Source organism: Myiozetetes cayanensis, unplaced genomic scaffold (genome assembly GCF_022539395.1).
Source record: "Myiozetetes cayanensis isolate MyiCay16 unplaced genomic scaffold, myiCay2020 scf16, whole genome shotgun sequence".
Classification (NCBI taxonomy): Eukaryota; Metazoa; Chordata; class Aves; order Passeriformes; family Tyrannidae; genus Myiozetetes; species Myiozetetes cayanensis.
Window position 1 is genome coordinate 15,659,200 of NW_026087270.1, and position 21,453 is coordinate 15,680,652.

Below are 21,453 nucleotides of genomic sequence, written 5' to 3' on the forward strand. Positions count from 1 at the left end.
TGAAATTTGGGAGATCAAAGGCTATAATGCACATAGATTTTTTTTTTTTCAAAGGATAAATTATTAATAACGTGGCCGAACACATACTGGTCAATAACATGGTCAAAGAATGGTAAGTTAAGAGCATCTCTCTGCAGCCAATTACAGTTTATCTGACGTGATTGTTTGCTAGAAATTCTAAGTTATTCACTGGATTTTTAATAGAGTCCTAAAACCCCATTTTAGCCGAGCTGCAAAACCCGGGCAAGCTCTTGAGAAGGTTCAGCATTTCCTCAGCAGTTCAGGCCACAGGTGTAAAACAGGAAAATACAGAATTGCAGTGAATGAAAGCACGTGGAAGGTGCAAAGGCAGAGCCTGCCATTAATTCCCATTGCGCCACTAATTTCTTCCAGGTCTCTAATATAACTCCAGCTAGAAGGGTAAAAACTCTCCACACACTTTCACCCTTGACACACAGACAATCCTTCTCTAATCCTTTCTGTATAAATAAGTGTATCCTTCTGGTATTTGCACACCTTCAGGAGCAGGGGATCATTTCTGGAGTGAGACAGAAAGGACAATCATATCCTCCCCTTCAGACCCAGATTACTGTATGGCATCATCCATTCTGCCTTCCAAACATTTCCTTCACATTTCCTCACCTCCATTTGTTGCTGAAGTTGCCAGGTTTTGCTGATTATTTTTGTCAGAGAGCAGCTTTAGAAGCTTTTATTTCACAGAGACTACCGAATATCTGACAAATGTGAGATCTTGGTGGTTCATTTCTAGCGTGGGATATGACTGGGAACACCAAACCACTGGGTCCTGAATTTTGCCAATATAAGAATATTGTCATTTTTCATACAATAAATTTAATTTTGATTCAAAGAAAACTAAATTCTCTGGGATATATCTCCTCTAAGAAAGAAAACAATCATGCAGAAATTTAAGCTGTCTTTTTCTTACATCAAGTTAAGCAAAAAGACTAAAATTTTCACTTTGCTCATGGCAGATATACTTAATAAAAAGATTCAGACTGAGAGCACTTTACTACATTCAGACTAGCCTTTTATTGATTTGGATGTGCTATGAACCACATTATCTAATCTACAATAAGCCATTTACCAAGTGCAATGATCTATGGGCTAAAAGGCTTAGATTTTTAGTTCCATTGTAGACTTTTTGATGAAATGGTAGATCAGCAGAGAATAATACTATAATAAGATTGTGAGGGACAGAAGTGTCAATATCAGGAAATTAGAAAGTTTGGTTTACTGTTTTAAATCCTCTTGCTCTTCATTTAAAAGCCCAATATCTCTTTTTCCAGGCAAATTGTGTCTGTATATTTAACAGGGGTCCCAGATGACATCCCACAGGGTCTCAAGTTCACAGGGGTTCAAGGGCTCATGCAACTGAAAATATTTTTATTTTTCAAAAATAAAATCATCCATCTGAGCACATGACAACTATTTGGTGGTGCATGTGCTATAATTATATAAGGAGACAAGTTATCATCACGGCACTGTCTCCTTCCTGTTGCTGCTTGCCAAGATCCAGGTTACATCTGCTGCACAGGAGATTTTAAAGCAGATTTGAGGCATTTTGCACCAGCAACTTTTCTTTACTTGTATGCACACAGCCCAGAATACAAGCCTGAGATCCCAACTGGGCTTTTGACTTACACATAAATGAAATTGGAGGAACTCTCCCACAACTTCATCTCTGCCTTCCCTCTAATTCTCTGCTTTGACAACTTTTGTACATGGCAATTCTCCAGCTGCCATACAACAAGAAATGCCATAGAAATCTCAACACCACTCATTTATCTGCTGATCTGTGTTTAGCCAGGAAAGAACTAGATGTGAAATCTGCTTCATTATTTCCCAATATTGCTTTTTGATTGAAAGAGGTAATGCTGGACCTTCTCAACAATGTATACCATAATTCCCTTCTCCAATAACCAATTCTTGCAAAGATATAACTTCTTTCTGAAAATGGTTAGTTTTGGCTAACTTGGACTCAGGCTCATGAAAAGCACAACAGAGCAAAAAAGATTCACAACACCTTGGGCATCATCAGAATCACACCTCAAAACAAAAATCGCAAAATCTCACGCCAAAAATCACACAACAAAATAAAAAAATTCAGTGGCCTTCAGTAGACAGAAATAAAATCCACTATTTAGTGCTAATTAAGTGAATGCCAAGGAATTTCTGTGATATTACTTCATGTATAGTTCCACGGCAAATTTTACTGCATCATTTCTGAGTAAGACTGACAGGTTACATGCCGAAGTGGATGTACCGAAGGCATTAATGTCACTTTAAAGCAACTCAAGTTTTGATGTTCTTATATTTTTGTTGTACTGCAACTATTAGGATGCGTTGCCTCATTTTTATTTTTCTTCTGAAAAAGAAAAAAGAAAAAAATAAAAAGGAAGCACTACTACATCAGGCTCCCGTTTAACTTTACAACAACTGACACTAACTCTAACATAAGCCAGTTTGTATTAAGACGTTATTGCACCTTTCCAGTTCTAATCGCCAATTATGACTCTATTAGTCCTACTTGGCAGTTCATCTGCTCCTGCATCAGCTGAGGGGGACTTGGAGACGGACCTCTGATCTTCGTGTTTCCGCTTCAGTGAGTGCTCAGCACAGCGGCTGTCACGCCGAGACATTGAGGAGGGAAGGCATTGCCTTTTCCAAGATAACTACACCTGACCTTACAACAATTTACTAAGGAAATACCTGCCTAATGGCAGCGTGAGTGCAGTTTCTTTTACACTCACCACGGCGCTGCAAATTAGAGACAACAGGATAAATCTATGACCAGCTCACCAGACACTTCATTAAATCACTGTTCCCTTGCCTTGTAGAGCACTAATAGAATCACAGCCCTCGTTAGCTACTGAATAAAAGATCAATCACATTCTTTGAGAGCTCTTGCTACCAGCTTCCAGAGGAAACAAGGAAAAAAAAAAAGACATATTTAGGATCATCAGTAAGATTCTGAATGGCCTCACTGCAAGTTGGTTAAATTACCTTTTCCACAACCGACTCTGGCTGTAATACTCTGAGGAACTTGTTAAGTCTGCTTTCAAAAGCTGCTATCTAATATATGACTACCAGGCCCTGGTCAAAAGTTCATAATGTGCATATGTAAAAAGGTACTAAATTGCCTGAGGGCTAAAACCAGAGGAGTTTAATTGCAGCAAAATGCTGAAAATGGTCTGTTGAGGGTCTTTCTATTGGGATACTGCTGGCACTAGCTGATTGAAGTACAGCACATAAAAGCCTTACAACAATATTTCCTTAAATGCAGCTGAAATTGCGAGCACTTGCTAGTGCATATATGGTGTGCCAAGAGGAGGAAAAAAAAAAACAAGAGAGAACCTCCTCTAAAACAAACAAAGACTTAAGGATTGACATAATTCATAATTTCAAAGTGTGTGGATAAAAGGAAGAATTAAACAACAATCAGTATCTGTCAGTGTAAGTCATGTTATAGGCTCCACATGTTATGGTGGGAAATGTAAGTAAAATGTAAATATATTTAATTGGAACCCATTAAGATTCACTGCAGTGAAAGCTGGAAAACAACCTCCATCAATCCATTCATGGCCACACTTGGAAATTTTAGAAACAGTCACCTATGAGACTGCAAATATTCCCCCTGAAATGCAATGACTTGCTTGTAGTAATTTGAGAATCATTCCTCTAGTTACTGACACTACAAACTAAAACAAAATAAAATTTTAAAAAAAAGGAAAAAAAAAAATTTTTCTCTGAATCCATCCAAAATACACTTTTTCTACTGAAAAAGAAAATAACAACAATATACAGTGCAATAATGAATGAACCCAATGTTAAAGCCTTCCTGAGAAGTGAACACGACTGCTCTGGGATTGGGGTCTGGGAAGGTACAGAAAAGACACAAATGCAGGTAATATGGGAAAAGTCATCAATATCCAGCACCACCTGTATGATTTTAAAAGGCAAATATTCACCTATGTGCAGATGATCTGTTGCCACTACTTTCCAGATTAACAAGGCAAAAATGTTATCTACAGCCCATATTTTGTTCATCTACAGCACGCTTTGTCTTTCGGCGTGTCATGGCTGAGAAAATTATCGACAGCTTTGCATAAAGGTTTTACTTTAAATGCCTATAAAAGGTTTTAAAATACCTCATCTCATATTCTCAAAGACAACATAAAGTGGTCCAGGCAATTTTTTTATTTGTACTTGAGTGAATATAATACAGCAGATAAAATAGCCTTTAGCCAGCCATTACTGTGAAGCGGGAAGTGAGCACACTATTGATAGCACTGACTTGGCCATTTTCAGCTGGTATCACTTAACATTTACAGCAAAATCACAGTCTTGGGCAGAAAACACAGACAAGGTAACAGCAACATGGTCAAAAGCATGAGAATCAGCGAAGACTTCAAATCAGTTCAAGAGACCTCCACTTTCAGTCTTAAAAACCCACACACCAATATGCTGCAGGAGCTGTTACAGACTGTCTCTGTGAGAAGACACATTCACCTCTGCCTTCTGATACAACAGTTATCAATCAAGTCTCGTTTTACAATATAAAAAGTGCCTAGGCCACTAAAAATCTCAAAAGTAAATTTTTCTGAGTGGATACCAAGGAGAATCGGTGATTTGTTTACCTCATCTCAATAAAGGAATTCAGGGAAGTTGGAAAAAGGGACACAGACTACAAATATCTCAGTAGCCAAAATGCTTAAAGCAAAGAAACTAACCTCATTCCAGGTCTCTAAGTCCCTATTTCCAGTCTGGACAACCCTTTCTTTCCAGCTTCTCAACACTACAATACAATTAATTAATGGATGTATTTACCAGTAGAAAGGAACAGAGAACGGAAGTGGGAGAGCTGTAATTTTTTTTCTGATGATGATAGTGAACAGGAATGCCCACGTAATTTGGCCCAGTCACACTGCATTAACGATTATAAACATTACTTTAGGAGAATATATTAGCAGTTGCACTGACAGGGATCTTTGCTGTGGACAACCACAAAGTTTTAGTTGAGTTTTCTGTCCCTCCCTAACAGAAAAAGCACTGAGCTGTGTGATCAGCTCTGCTGGCCTTGGGTGTACATGCAGAGCGTTTGATTTTCCAACACAAGCAACGGTCTGGACTGTGTTCTGAAGAGCATAATTCACTTTAGCTGAAGGCTATTTAAAATGCCACATTACTGTCTATTGAATAAGCATGTGTAATGTAATAATGATAAATCTCACCTCATCACCAAAAATAAGGTCAGATATTGTTTTGATAAAGAGACATTCTATATGAAAACATTTCCTTTAGAAACACAAAGCCAAGAGGAGACAATATGTATTATATCACAACTGGAACTGACAGCTTTGTTGATGCTTTCTGCTGTAATTCCTTTAAAAGTTGGAAATTCACATGCATTTCTCATCAAAGGATTGGAAGAAGTCAATACATAAATTTTTTCTCACAAAGTCACTACTTTTTGGTGCGAAAGCTGAGAGAGGAGCTCACTTCATACATCCTAGTTCACCAGAGGTAACCAGTGTAGTTTTAAAACCATTCAGCTCAGGTAACACCTTGTTTCTCGGCAAGAACTAGTTATCTCATTTCTGTTTACTCATATCTTGACAAAAGCAAAGTAAATGTATTTCCCAGAAAACCTGCAGTTTTTACATTTATGCCATGAGATTACTTAGCAGAACTGTCACAGGTGTGCCTGCTCCACAAGATGAAACACAGAAGGACTTTTCAGACGGCCAACCCCTCTACACCCCCTTCCCGCTCACGGGCACTGATATTCGAGACCTTTTCCTAAGGAAACTGCAATAGGGAAACTCCTTTCCTACAGAGGCAGGACACTGCTCTGCAGTGGAAAATGAGCTCATCAGCACCAGGACAAGGAGCACCAGCACATCCAGTATCCCTTTGCAGATCATGCCCCTGCTCCATAATTAACACCGTTAGATCCACCACAGTATTTGGGATGGGATGAACCATCCAACACGAGCAGACAATCAGGTTCTAAATGACACTGTTACAAAATCATTATCATAAAAAATTGCCAAGACGGTTGCTTTACTTGAAGTGCTAAATTAGTTTTCTTGTACTGGGAGTATTCATCATAATGTAAGTTTGACATTTCAGGACAACATTTTAATAGTAATGCTGTTCAGTGGAAAGAAATAGTCTTTCCAATTTTCTAGCAAAATGAAAAACCCCTAATTGTATTCCTTAATGGATTACAGTGACAGACAAGGTAACATTAAGAAAACTACCTACATGTGTTGAATTTAAGTGAAAAATTTAATCCTAGTATTTCCAAGTATTGTGCTCTAGCTTGTTAACTTGAAGTGTTCCTCAACATTTTTTGCATAATAGTGGGTACAGCATTCAAACACAAATCAGTACCAATGTGCCAGGTCATCATTAGGATTTTCAAACCTGTTCCTTTTACATCTGGTGTTCATCACTTAAGTAAATGCTTTCCTAACCAGTGAGGAGTCTCACCAACCTATTGCACATGCACACCCATCTATCAGAAACAAAAGAAACAAGCAATGGTGTGAACAAACATTAAAAATAAGCTCACAGTAAGTTTCAACTCTTAGGTCTGCTTAACATTTTTCTGAATTAACAGCAATATCCATCTTAAATGAATTAAAGATGTACCATCCACAGGAGCAGCACATGTATAAGAACTCCATTTTTGCAAATGTCAACCCTGAAGACAGCACTGCTAGAAGAGATGGAAATCCACAGCACTAGCAAATCAATCTTGCAAGTTTGGGACAAGCAGATCTTGTTCTTCAAAACAAACTATTTTCTCTATATCTCAAAAATGACATTACTTTTGTATAAGATGCATCATCCAACATTGCTGTCTTTATCTTCTTTCAAAGTGATGCTTTTCCAATTAATAAAATCCTTCAACTACCTTCTATAGATTTTTTTTGGCATGCACTGAAGACTATGCTATATCCACAGTGATATTTAATAACTGTAAAAACATGTTGTCACTAAAATAACGGATGGAATTTGACTACAATGTTTATATTTAATGACATCCTCCTTGCTAAAAAGGATGGATGCTACCAGTCTAACAACTTCCTGGAAATAGAGAATAAAGGGGTTGTAAAATCCAAATGACTCAAGTATTGCAAGTCTCAAAGGAAACTTGGAAAGCTAAGTAAATTCATAAATTCTCTGATTACAAATTCTCATTCAGATTATTGCAAAACTAATAAGTACTGCATCATTTGTTGTGTATTTTTACACTGACCTAAGCACAATGAATTCAGTATTATGTTCACTTTCCCCCTAAAGAGGATGAGTGCGATCTGCTACTTTATCACAAGGAGATCATACGAATTTAGGTCATATAACATATACCAAAACATGGAACCATTTTAATATTTTAACTGGCAAAGGGAGGGATTCAAAGGGCTTTTTTTTGCCAAATCCTTCTCTTCCATTCTTAAATATCATTCTTGAATCATATATACATTTAAAAGCACTCTTCAAGACATTGCCTTTACAGTATTTAACATAAAATCATACATTGGTGCTTTCTTGCTTTTTTGATAAGGGTGAGAAACTACAGACCTAAGGACAGTAAGTTAAGGAACGAAAAAGGAGAGGTAAAAAGACACATCATCTCACACTGGTATTGGCAACAAAACCAACATAAAATTAAGGACAGCTATGTGGCTTCAATAATTTTTCTGGAACATATATTCCCTTTTCTTCTCTTCCTTTAGAAACACATACATTCTTATCTAGAAATAAGACACAGGGACAGTAAAAACAAGGGAACTACAGTAGAATGATGTTCAGGATTTGACCAGTATCTAACTCAGTCCTTGTAATAACTCTCAGGGAATGACACACAGTGGAAGCTCCTGAACTACAAAATGCTTGTGAATATCCAGTGGAAAAACCAAATACACTCCCTAAGACAGTCTCATCAACCACAGACCTATTTCCCTCCACGTGGGAATCTAGCCAGTGCTCCAAGCTGGCCAAGGAACATCCTGCAGTTTGAGTTCTGCCTTTTAATAAAAAAAAAAGGAAATTACCACACTCATATCCATAACACCAAAAAGAAAAAAAAAAAAACCAACCAAAACCTAAAACCAACAAACCCAACCCAGCAAGTTCCCTCACATTTTCCTCAGGAGAAAAAAAATATACCTATATATACAGTAAACTTTGGAATAGAGAACTGACAAGAACTAGAAACACTATTAGTATCACAGTGGGATAACTCCCAACAGCCTAGAAACATGAGTTTTCTATACATACAAGTACATTTTCAATAGCTTTCCTGGAAGGAAGTTTTTAGGAATGTTAATTCAGTTATGCAGTTATGTCCAGGGAATGGCAACATGATGATAAATGACATGTCACGCAGTAAAAAAACAAACAGATGAATCATTTTTTCAGGGAAACAGACTCTGATTGTGTTCACCTACCCAGGAATATGAACTATATTAAAAACTCAAGTATATTTTTTATTTCTATAGATAGATAGGTACATACCCACATATATATGTAAAAATAGTGAGAATACTGAAAAAACATTATGCAGTACTCTGCATGTGATATACTTTATTATTTTTGGACCTTGCAAATATACTTTTTTAATGACTTTGCTCCAAAAGAAGGGACTTTCTAGCTCATATTACTTGGACACACTTACTGTTTACTCTTCCATCTTTTTTGTAAAGTCAGAAGAGATTTCCCTGAGAACTTCAAATAAATAAGATATCCAGCTGCACAAACACTATACATTCTGTTAGATTACTTTGGCTTCCTAAGGAATATTTGACTTTCTCTGGATGTAAATGATTAAAGAGAATCCATCATCTGAAACTGATTGGTGAACTGTTTCAAGTGGTATGGCACCTCTTCAAAGATGATATAGAGAGAAATGAAAAGACCAGGGTATGATAAAGCATCTCAGATATCCAAGGGGTTCTAGGGAATTAATGTAACTAAGCACTGCACCCCCCAATTAGGAAACAGCATTTAAATAATAGTTCCATAAAATAGGATCTACACTGCATTCCTCTTTTTTAAAAACAATTTCATATTTCATCTATTCTACGTAGGGCCAATAAAAGCTTGGGGTTTCCTGAACATCTGTCCGTTTGTAAATAGAAACTTCAAAAGAAATGTGAGGAAAGATAAACCATGTTCTAGAATCCACAAAATTTATATTGCCCTGTGAGTTATGATCACAAAATTACATGGACTAACAACGTTCAATTATATAATTTCATTATTTTTAACATTTACCTTTTTTTTTTTTTTTCTTTTGTCCTGTCACTCCATGCCTTTGTCCAAAGTCTCTCTCCAGCTCTCTTGGAGCCCCTTTTAGGTACTGGAAGGTGCTCTAAGGCCTCTCTGAAAGCTCCTCTCCTCCAGGCTGAACAAGCATCTCAGCCTGTCTGAGAGAGATGCTCCAGCCTTCTGCCATACAGCACAGTAGCTATGTTTGTCCAAAAATTTAAAAATTAATAATTAATTAAATTTTAGGGACTATTTTTTTAATAAAAAGTGATCAAAAACTCATTGCTAGCCAAAACCTCACATTTTTATCACTGTGAATGTTTGAGACTATCTTTCTAGAACGCAGCAGATCATTGGATCATTATACATGAACTACAGTGCATTGACTTTGCTTTGATTACTGTTACCTCATTCATAAAAGTGTTCTCTCTATTACTCTCTCGTTAATAAAGGAAATGAATAATCCTATGATTTATGTGCTGGGAAATAAGGAGGTCTGGATCCCACTGTGTTATTTACAACAAACTGCGTGAGTGACCTTGCTCGGGCACTCAAATGAGAAACTCTGGGGTCACAGGCAGGGTTGAGTCACTTCATCTGCAGTGACTGTCACTGGATAGGTCTGGGGGGATGCAAGAGGCACCCACAGGGCTCTGATGTGGAGTGAGGGGCTCACAGAGGGCTCTGCAACAAAGCAAAAGCCAAGGGAGCACCTTGGGCCACGCTCACATTCGGTCTTCAGCAACGCACAGTAATTTCAGCCAGCAATTTTCGCTGCTCACTCAGCCACAAACTCATGAAAAGTTAAACCCTTATTAGGCAAAAAGTACAAAATTATTCTGTGAAAGTCCTTTTGTTTAGTGGAACTCCCTAAAGTTATTCCTATAACAATATCTAGCATAATCAGAATACAGATTAAGAGTGGACAAAGGAAAACCAGTAGCAGAGGCAGAATTGCTACCTCAGTTTGTAGACACGTTAAGATCTAGGCCAGCTCATATCATAAAAGTGGTTTAGACCATCACTCCACTTTCCTAAGTTAACAGCCATATGTTTGCATTAGCACCAAATAAATGCATGACATACAGAGGCAATCTGTTTCAGCTTTTAAAAAAATCATCAAGACTTAATTTTAAACTAGATTATTCCCAGCAGAAGATACAGCTGAGAGCTAAAGCCAGAAAAAGGATATGAATATGCACCTTTACCTTTTGGTTTCTACAACTCAAGTATGTAATACATTCAGAGAAGTTCCTCACAGTGTATTTTCCCTTACACTCTTTCCCAATCTATTATTTTTAACAAAGCTCTATGATAAATGCTTTTTCTGTTTTCTTAGCAATGCTTGTCAACAAATATTAGATTTATGGGAACTACACAGGAAAGTTTTTTATGTGTGGCCACAAAACCAAAGCTGTCACAAACTGTCCATAACCAGGGTTTTAACATTATGTCCATGCAGCAAAGTAACACACACCCACTTTTGAGAGAATAACTTATTTCTAATCAGTCAGGAGAAGGAAGGGAGGCCAAGAGGTTGTACATATAAATCCAGAACATCATCTAGTGCTCTTAATAGTTATTTTCTTCCCTGACAACAGAGAATAAAGACATGAAAGTTGAACAGAACAGTCACATTTGTGAGCAATTCAGACCTCTATGCAGACATTCCACAAGGTGTATGGTTTTTTAATTAAAAAAAGGATTTTTCAAGCTGAAAAAAATAGGGAAATACTCTTTCTAATTTCAAATTTTAATTTAATGACATGTAATATAAACCACTATGGGCCAAATGTTCCCCTGCCTTGCAGGCCACATACTTGACAAGGCACTCTGAAATCCTGCAAGGATCTGGGGGGAGAGGAAGAAATTCCTTACTTTGTCCACAAAATTATAGGGCATAACAGAGCTGCTCCAAAAACAGCTTTAGGGATGTGTTGGATGCAGCAAATTCCACGGCCACTGCTCCCCCTGAGCACAGTTCTGCACACTGAGCCCCTGAGCTGTTCTGTTTGGCACATGGATAGGTTTTCATAAAGACTTTCCATTCCTGTGGTGTAGGTTACAGGGGACGAATTTAATTTGCCCTTATATTTCATGCTACATTTATTTTAGCGGGAAGTTAAAATATGTATCGGTTAAATGTAAGTTTGATAATAAACCAGCCTATATTACATTTTATTAGTAGGTAGGACACATAAAATGATCAACAGCTACTTCGGAGGCATCTCTCTACCATCCTATTACAACAAATCAAAATATTCTCCCACAGAAGCCTTCTTTCCTTTTACCCAATTCAGCCCATTTTAAATAGGAGTTTTCTGGGAGGAAGCACATGCAATCAGAGTTCAATAAAATAACAGTCCTTCCATGGCACTAGAGGTACAGTCCACAAACCTGCGTGTTAAAAAAGAGAGCTGTGGCTCAGCATCACTTCAGCATTTACACTTCAGGCATTAATCCATAAAACAGGAGAACTGCACGTGTGATTTATGCTCTCTACAACTGCTGATATCCAGGAGGTAGTCAGCCCCCTTTCACTCTCCCATCCTCTTTCTCCTCCTGCCCGGAACTCAATTTGAGAAAAGAAACTCGACGTGTTTGATCAAACCTAAACTGTGAGGCTCTTTTCCAAAAGAACTGCCTGTTGCTTTTCAAGAAAAAACCCAGTGCATTTTCAGGAATGTTTCGAGGAAGGAAATACACACGCACATATCCACCCTGCCCATGACTGCTCTTGGAGCTGAACATGCACAACTGTGGGCAGAATTTGGCCTGAACTGTGAATTCAGCAATGGAAGCCAACATCAACTCAACACAGCCCACACAGATCTTTGGACAGCAAAAAAAGATGTTTGCTTAGGGAGGGAATACTATCCTCAGCTCTAAGGGTAATTCCAGCTTCTTCAGCAAAGAGCAGGGGAGAAAGTGAAGAGCTGATGAGGCTGCAGGGGGCCTCTCTTGGGCTGCTATCAAAAGCAAACAGATGTGACCATTAGGTAGGAGCAAGTCACTCCTGTAGATGCAGGCTGATTTCCTTCCAGAACAGCATATCCGAGTTGATGTCGGGTATGTGCCAAATCATCACATGAAATTTAAATTTAGACACTTCCAGCTCATGGCAAAAGTAAACCCAGTGAAGCCACTGGGGTTTCCTCCTGCCCATATGTGCCCTGCAATCCAGGCCAACTGCCTCAAGCACTCCTAGATCAATATCACAATAACAAGAACTCGTGGTTTATATAAAACTTAGACACGCAGAAGACTTTGGGACCCTTAGAAATATTCCTTATAATTCTCAACAGCAATACTTTAAACACAAAATCCCATTCTGGAAAGCTACTGTCTTTGGGAGGGGAGGGAGAAATCAAAGAGCAGTTCAAGCATCAGTCTTTTTCACAGTGAAAAATGAAAGGCAGAATGGCCTTACCACAGCTAACTGGCTTTTAAAGGTGACAAGTTGAGCTGGTCTAGTTGTAATTTATATCTCAGCAACAGAACCAGTGTTTTATTCCCAGCCATTAAAAGGGGGTAACACATCTGCTAAAACTCCAGCACAATGGCTGGCTTTGCACTGCAACAGGAAATGTAACCCAATAGTCTCAGAACTTCCCCAAACCCAAGCCATTTCTTAATGTAAAAGGATTTGAAAAGTCAGTTCACTGAAACATCTGTTAAGCTCTTGCTACTCTAACACATGATATTCTTTCTGCTCTGTTACCTGCCAACAAAAATATTTGGGTCTATGTAAGACTATCACAAGCGTGTGATAATGGCATTCCACTTCTAAATTTATATGCCTTTGTACACTCACAAAGTCACCTGGGAGTGACACTAGATAGTGCACTCAGTGTAAGCTCAAAACTTACAATAAATGTATTTAATTTTAATCTTGTATGTAAATAACGACAAATCAGATGGGTTTTGAGTGACTGGCATTAATTTAAAACAAAAAAAAAAACTGAAAAAACAACTCAGTCAAACTTTTCTTGGGCCAGTTTCTAGGAAGAGAGATGAAAGAAGAGAGGGAAAGAGAGAGAAGGAGGAGAAGAGAGTGAAAGAGCACAGAAGAGAGGTAGAAAAAGAAGCACAACAAAACCCTAGTGCCTTAGATCAAACCAGCCAAGCATATGTGTGGCTTACACAGCTGCTTTCAGAGCTTCTCTTCCAATTTGTTACTGACAGTGGTCGCTTGTTTTAAATGATATTTAATTATACTATGAGCGTCTCCAACTTACTGAGTAACTATACAGTGGTAAGTAAAAGAGAGGTCCTTTGAACATTAGCAGAGCTAGAGTTACTACAATAATAAAGTGGTAATTTACTTACAACTATTTCTACCAAAAAAAAAATACTTGTTCTGCATTTCTGTACAGAAATCCTCGTGGATTTAAGATCTTGAAAAGAGGTGGTTGGGAAAAAATGAGAAGAGTTTCCAGTGCTCTGCTTAGCAGAACTACTTCCCAGATACCTACAACTACCAGTGATTTAAATATTGTGTTATATTTTAAAAGATGACCAGAGAGCTTTGTGACTCAATTGAAGAGTTCACTATAAGTAGCACAAACATACTACAATTTTTTTGCTGTAGTCACTCATAAAACATGTTTGGAAAATGAGAAGTTGCATTTCTTCTTGCAGTAAGGTATGACCATTTACAGAAGCAACCAAAATTATGCCACTGAAAGCCTCACAATTGAAAGACAGATAAACCCTACCTATGTTTCTTTTAGAAAAAATCCACAAACCTTTTCTTTATGAAGTCAGGCTATTTTAAGTTTCTGCTTAAAGCCATAATAATTGAAACTACCAAAATCGCAGCAAGTAACAACCAACAGGTAAGTAAGAGTGTTAAAATCAGTATCAGAGTACTGACTCTCAGTGCTTCAGTGAATCAGCTAAAATGGAACAGTTACCATCTTGTGAAATACACATTGAAATGTAAATATTGTTTATTAACAGCTTTTACAACAATAATATAGGAAGGTCCCAGTTAGAATCAGGTGTGTGCAGCTGGAGTCTATGTGTGTGCACACATAGGCATGCACCTATACAGAGCCCAGGAGCCTGACAGTCCAGGACACAACAAATTGGGCTCCAGGAAGGATTAGGGTCTCCACATACCAAAATGCTGCCTCAGAGATCAAAACAGGTACAGCCACATCCACGTGGCACCTTGCCTGAGCCGCCAAACCTTACCTCTCTCCACACAACCTTGTCACGGATCTCTCAGTTCCAGTTATGGGCCCAGCTCAGTTGAAGCTACTTTAAATGCTGCTGCATCATGCTGCATTGTGCAATGCAGACATCCTTGGAAAACACAGGAACGTACAGTTCACCACCTTGGGACTGCAGCTGTAAGCTTTGAGATCGCTCCCAATATTCTGACCAAAACGCTCATCTAAACTCCATGGAAAGGAAATCCACAAAAAGGTCCTCAGCAAAGTCTATTCCAGGTTGGTGGCAGCACAATCCCCAAAAAAGAAGCAGTAGTAAGCCATTTGCTCCCTACAAACCTTAAAATAGAAACTCTTACACTGATGATGTTGAGAATTTCAGCTCTGCTTGTTTGCACACCCAGGAAGGGGCACGTTTCTAGTGTTACTGGCAACTGAAACATTGGTAAAGTTCAGGGGAACATAACAATTCATATCAGAATATAAGCTGTAAAACTGATGCTTAACCTCAGGCCATACCCTCCATCATGACATTCAAATAACCTCAGTGAAATACAAACATGAAGGACTTAACAGAATGATTTGACTTGGACTAGAGTGCACTGTTATTCAGTGCTGATATTTTTTGTAGTATGCTTTGTATTCTCTTTTATGTACTACTAATACACAGGTACTATTTAAAAAAAAAAATCTATCAGTTGTTCTAAAGAATTCAAAGTTAATGCTGGTGTTTCATTTTGTTCCTTAGAGGATAAGATTCTCTGAGCAACAAACACTAAAGGTTCTCTTTCTAAAAATATGTCAGAGCAAATAAAACTAACAATTCGTAAGTGTCCACAGACTGGATCCTTTTCACGGGATGTTGATAACATTCATTTACACATTCTCAGGAGAACTTCAAGAATTTGTTTTGCAAACTATCCCTAACACAGCACAGGCATGGTTTTATAGGTCCTGGTAAAAAAAAAAACCTACACTGTTGGAAGATACTACTACTTGTCCCAAGGTGCCAGAATGCTCACTTATCAATCTTGTGGACATAAATAGGTTTTGCATATGTACAGGCTGCAGGCAGAGGTTAGAGGTGTCAGAGGTGACAATGCACCCATGGTCAGCTCACTGCAGTGTTTGTATTTTTGCTCCATGGGACTTATTGAAGATCCAGTACTGTTCTTTTATAGACATGTAATCAGAGTTTGAAACACTAAATGTTGTCCACATATATGATGCCAGAATAAATTAATCTTAATTTCATTATCTCAACGATAGTAAAATGTACCAGCAAGTTCTTTTGTGCAGCTCTACATACAGGTTCCACCACTGATTTGCTCAGTCACTAGAGGTTATGTGGTAGATTAAGCTGCTCAAGGATGGATCCCTCTGTCCAAATTCCTCTCTTTTTTTTTTTTTAATAAAACCAACCATCACCAGCTCAGAGAAACAGTATGTAACACCACAACCACCCTGGTCAGCTGTGAAGTCTTCTGTGAAAGGAGTCTGATGTTTGGGCTTGAACAAACTGCCATGGCTAGATGAGTTCTGCAGGGTCTGGATCTTTTCATTTCCCTCATTCCTAACTGGACTTCAGACTCCTTATAAATAACCTGGCTCAGAGCTTCAAGGAATAAGAGTAACCCCTCCAACCGCTCAGGATGCTGCAAATTCTTATATAATGAAGACTCATAACACTGGCTATGGAAGAACAGTGTAGCCTTGCATTATGTCATGGTCCCAGTCCAAAATCCAATGGAGACAAATGGAAAACACCCATTGTCTTCAGCACTTTGTAAGAATCAAGAAGATTGTTGGGATGTTGCTTTTTTTTTTTTTTAAATATGAATGAAGGTGCTTTTACCACTGAAAGCACTTTCCCTCAGCCATTAATAATGTCTGTAGTATCTCTTCTAACTAGGGCATCTGTTTACATAAAAAATGCAGTCAACATATTCTACTTAAAAGCCAAAGCAATTTTTTTGATGTTTTACGTACACTGAGCACAGAAATAACTCTAAACTATCCTGCACCTAAGACATACAACGTCCTTAATCACAGTGAAAAATCATATATTCAAACAAGGAGGTCACGCGTTCCATCTTAGAAGGTTCCTCAACTGAAGATTGACAAAGTAAATCTAAAATGGTTGAAGAATTCTCTTCTAGAGCCCAATCTTGGTGTTTGTCATTAAAATCAGGGTCACGGTTACAAAAGGCGATAGGTCGAAGCAGATACACGCATCTGGATTTTTATAAAACTTTTCTCCCCCGATTTGAAAAAAAAAACAAAACCAAAGGAATATGTGTAAAATACTTTAAGGCATTCACTTACCATGGATTTGGTGAAGGGTCGAGCCAAGGTAAACAGCAGGGTGTACACCCACCAGTTACGATGAAGGGAGGAGTAAATCATATTTCCAGGATGGAGGGAATTCGACGTCACCCCGTGGGGAGAAAGGCGTCGGTTCAGCTCGTTGGAGAAGAGTATATTGCAAAGCTTGGAGCGATTGTAGGCCAACATAGCCCAATACTCCTTCTTAGATGGAGAAAGCAGGCTGAAGTCAAGCTTTCCAGAGGAGTCTTTAATTTCTGTAAATCTAAAAACCAGTAAATATGCCTTAGATACCCCAGAGTTAATTCCACTCTCATTAAGAACAACATAAAATGTAGGCACCAGAGTAGAACTTGGCCAGAACCAACATAAAACAACAGCTGATTTAGTAGCTGAAAGCATCTACTAGAAATTGCCTGAGAACCAAGGAGTAGTTCCATATAATATGGCAGTAAAGTTATTGGATAATTAGCCAAAGCAAACGATAAATAAAAACAAGTCAAAAAAATACTTTAATGATTTAAAGGCATCATACTTAAGATGACAACTTACAAATCATTTTATTTTAAATGAAGAAAAAAAAAAAAGATTGTGCCATAGATCCATAAAATAACAGTTACAAAGGACATAAAGTATGATAAAATAACTCTGCAATAGAGGCAGAGAAACCCAGCATCCTTTCATTTCCCCTTCTTCCCGTTCCCTGATCATTTCATCCAGCACTCACATACTGCACACTTGCATTTAAGTGTTCAAGTAACTATGGATGAGTCTCACTGCCTCTTAGACTTTTTTTTAGATTAAAAATTGATGAATATAAAGGGGTTATAACCTTGGTAAGTTGCCATCAATAGTCTTATATGTTTAAAAGATAAATGTAAACAAAGCCAAAATGAGTTCTGGCACAGTATAATGTTTTTAAGTATACCCATGGCATGGCTGAACACAAATCAAAGTAACTAGTTGATGTTTTTTAATTGGGTCTGACAGAGTCATTAAACACCAGCTGTTTGTTTCTTTCCTCCTTTTTTTTTTTTTTTTAATAACAAAGTAGTGTATGTTCTAAAGACATTTAGATGAAGAAAAGGAAGTTTTCATATAGTGTTTTCCCCCTAGTTCTTACAATTTGATTTATCAATTTACTGGTATATCTTAACATCAGAAAATAATATTACATTTAGTTACAGATCTATGTTTCATTCAGAAGAGCTACTAAAAATAAAAAGGATTTAGCAAGCTCTTTTTAATACTCAGAGTTTTCAGAATCAGCTGGGGAGAAGAGGGATAAACATAATTATAGTACACACTAGCAAAATGTTTTAAAATATCTTCCCTAATTTTGCATCTCATGCCCAGAAATGAAGAGATCAGCTGGAATTTCTACATTCATTCTGTGAGCAGAATTATAATACACTCAGAGGAAAGCAATACAGTATTTGAACTCAAATAGTATTTGAACTCAAGTGGAATCCAGGATGTTCTGTGTCTTGCAGAATTAGCCCTTCAATTTCAACAACAAAATTTCTCTTTCCTAATTTTCAGTTAGATAAAATACATTTCTGAAATCAACAGGACTATTCTGGGAGGAATTTCCTATATTCATTCCTCAAGTATTCATTTATGACACCAAAAATAATCTATAAATAAACCACTTTGTGTGTACTGGATAATGGAAGCACAGTGGCATATTTTGAGTCCAGTCCTGCAAGTGCTTATGTGAGTCAATCTTACTTATGTTGCCAATCTCATTGAATTCAGGAGGATAAGGGCTGTACAATCAAATTAACAACACAGAAATAAAGACAGAAGGAAAGTCAACCTACTTATTATTCTGATTTTAATACGATGTGCTTAAAGTACCCAAAAGCTTAATTTAAACAAAATTAATTTGTGCTGAATCCAGAGAACTAACTAGAAATGAACAAAGAACCAGAGAGGCAAATAAATATTTTGCCTTGGAGCAGTCTGGAATAGTATTTTCTGCAAACATGGGACTTTATATTTCCCCTAACAGGGGGTCTTGACTCCAGCAAAAAGATCCAGTCAAGGTTTATGGAAGTAATTAGATACCAACACTTCTGTTTTACAACATAGTTTAAGGCTCAGAGTTCTCAAGTAGGTCAGAAAGTACGACTACCCAATAATACCTAACTAACTCCTTACATCAACTTCTCACCATTAAACAGATTGGGAGGGGAAAAGCACAGTTATTGACAGTGATCAGTTTAAGTGATAAGATACAGTCTAATACATTAATTGGACCCCTTGGAAAAAAGGGAAATGTGCTAGATGTGTTTATTATTTTATTAAAACATAGACTTATTTTTTGATGGGCTTCTATAAACCTTGGCTGATCTTACTGCCTTAACAATGAGCACTTTAAAAATGTTTTCGAAAACACAGATAAAGACATCCAGAGATGCGAGCTCTGGTTACACACAGCACTTAACACAGTGAAAAACAAAGATGTCATTTAAAATACTATCAGAGATACCAACTTACAAAGGGGAACAAGCAGCTGACAATTCAACATAATCTCCCATTAAATAACAGCTCATTTATACGTATCCCATTGTGCCCTCCACATCTGGCAAGTGATTGGAGTTGGCAGATTTATTTCTAGAGCTATCTCTCCTGCCCTGCAGTAGCTGCCCTCACTCCTAACAGGACTCTGCTACTTGCTTTCACAAACCTGGTGTGATTTGCAAAGATAAGGATGTCCAGATTTTGTTACCACCTAATTACTAGACATTTCATGTCTTTTAACACTAGGGAGGATTATTACTGGCATTTTCTATTGCTTCCTTTCATTTCAGCCATCATAAATTTAAAATGGTAAAAGTAAATCTATCTGCAGTGTGTCATTTATACCATAAGCCCCTGTGTTTGGAAGTGATAAAGGTTTCAGCCCGACCCTTGGCTGGTCTCTCTCTGCCAGGTCCCTGGGGTTACATTTTATGGAAACATGATTAAAAAAATAAGCTTCATTCTGGGTCACTAAAACATTTCAGAAATATGAAGGCAGAAAATAAAAAATAATTTTTTTAAAAAAGCACACTTTCTTCCTTTTGGTTTGCTAGAGCTGTTACACATGACCAAAAGTAAAACAGAAATCAACACTAATGTTTAAAGCTGGATGTTATAGGTCTAATCCAGCAGTCCCTGAACTAAATCAGAAAGCAGTAAGTGGCTTTTGCCCAGTAAAATTTAGAATTGGGGCATGCATTTTGCACAACAAACTTTATTTAAATCAAATCCATCTTTTCCCTTATGAACACAAAAACCACAAGCATGTCTGAAAATAAGGCAAACCTCATCAACATCTTTTTTTCCAACTGTACTTTTCCTGGCAGTAGAAAAGATGAGCAACTAACATTTTAATTAAAAAATTCACCAAAAGAGGCATGGCCAGATTTGTAATATGTATTAACTACACTAGTTCCCATTTTACAATTATAGAGCTAATGTCTGCATTGAATTCCCTAATTTCTCATTATAAAACAACTGGATTTCATCTCGCAGTTTTTAATTGCATTGTTTCTCCTGCTAAAATAACTGCACATTCTTCTTGCTAAGATGTTGAAGTTGTTGAATGACAAATCAATATAGGTCATGCCATTCAGATTTAATCAATTATTATTCCATCTCCTCGCAAAATCAATGAGGGGCCTGAAATGCGGCGAAAATCTGCATTCACACAAAGAATGATCAAAAAAAAAATATCTACATACCGTTATAAAACTAGAACACGCTTTATCCAGCAACAGAGCCAAATCCAGAAACATCCACAGGCATTAGTAATGCTTCTATTTTTAAAAAGATTATTCAAAGGCAAATGCTTTAGAGCAAGGCCCTTCGTTTTCAGAAACTTTTGTGGTTCTGCCACAACTGTTTCATTCTCTAAGGACTAAAGATTCCAGGGAAATCAAAGGGAACATTCACCAACCTGTGGGACTCGGAGGACACCACCACGACCCTGGCAGGAGATGACTGGCGTAAAACCTCTTCCAGAAGCTGGACAAGATAGAAATGCCCCAGGTGGTTCACCTGGAAGGTGGACTCCAGGCCATCCTCCGTCAGGCACCAAGGAACACCAAACACGGCAGCATTGCAGACCAGGATGTGGAGGGGCCTAAAGAAACCCCAACAGGAGAAAGAAATCTCAGTGATTGATGCACAAGGAGTCACACCCCTGTGTGAAAGAGGCCCAGGTGTGCCTTGGGTGCAGGTGTGAGGGATTTGCCTGGCTGGTTTCTTGGGGGAAAGGAACTGCCCAGCACAGCTGGTTCCACTTGGTTCCATTTGCCCCACTCAGAGCCCAACCAAGCCCCTCAGTGGCACAGGTGGCCCTTGGGGAAAGGGTACAGAATAAAAGGCAAAATGCCACACAGCACCACTCTTCTACCAATTACTAATCAAGAAACTGCCACCTTCCAGAGCATTTAGAAAAGAAACTTTTCCAAGGAGAGGAGCAACTCCCATCTCTTTTACGGGGTACACGTCTACTCGTGACACCTGCACAATTGTTAGGGGACAAGTGATTAAGAAATAAAGAAACAAGGCACATCTCTACACATTTTATGCTTCTGCAGCTTGTGAAGCGTGCTGCTAAAAAATGCAAGTTGGAAAATAAAAATATTCTGCAGGAGTT

General features: G+C 37.9%; 1 protein-coding gene across 1 annotated transcript in view; it reads right to left on the reverse strand.

Annotated features, from left to right (window-relative positions):
- WWOX (WW domain containing oxidoreductase) overlaps nucleotides 1–21,453 on the reverse strand; it is a 472,482-nt gene that overhangs the window by 341,351 nt on the left and 109,678 nt on the right. The window contains exons 7-8 of the mRNA XM_050311260.1: nucleotides 20,749–20,934; nucleotides 16,803–17,067 (exon numbers count right to left, since the gene is read on the reverse strand). Of these exons, the coding sequence (XP_050167217.1) occupies nucleotides 16,803–17,067; nucleotides 20,749–20,934 (451 nt within the window). The remainder of the gene's footprint in view (nucleotides 1–16,802; nucleotides 17,068–20,748; nucleotides 20,935–21,453) is intronic.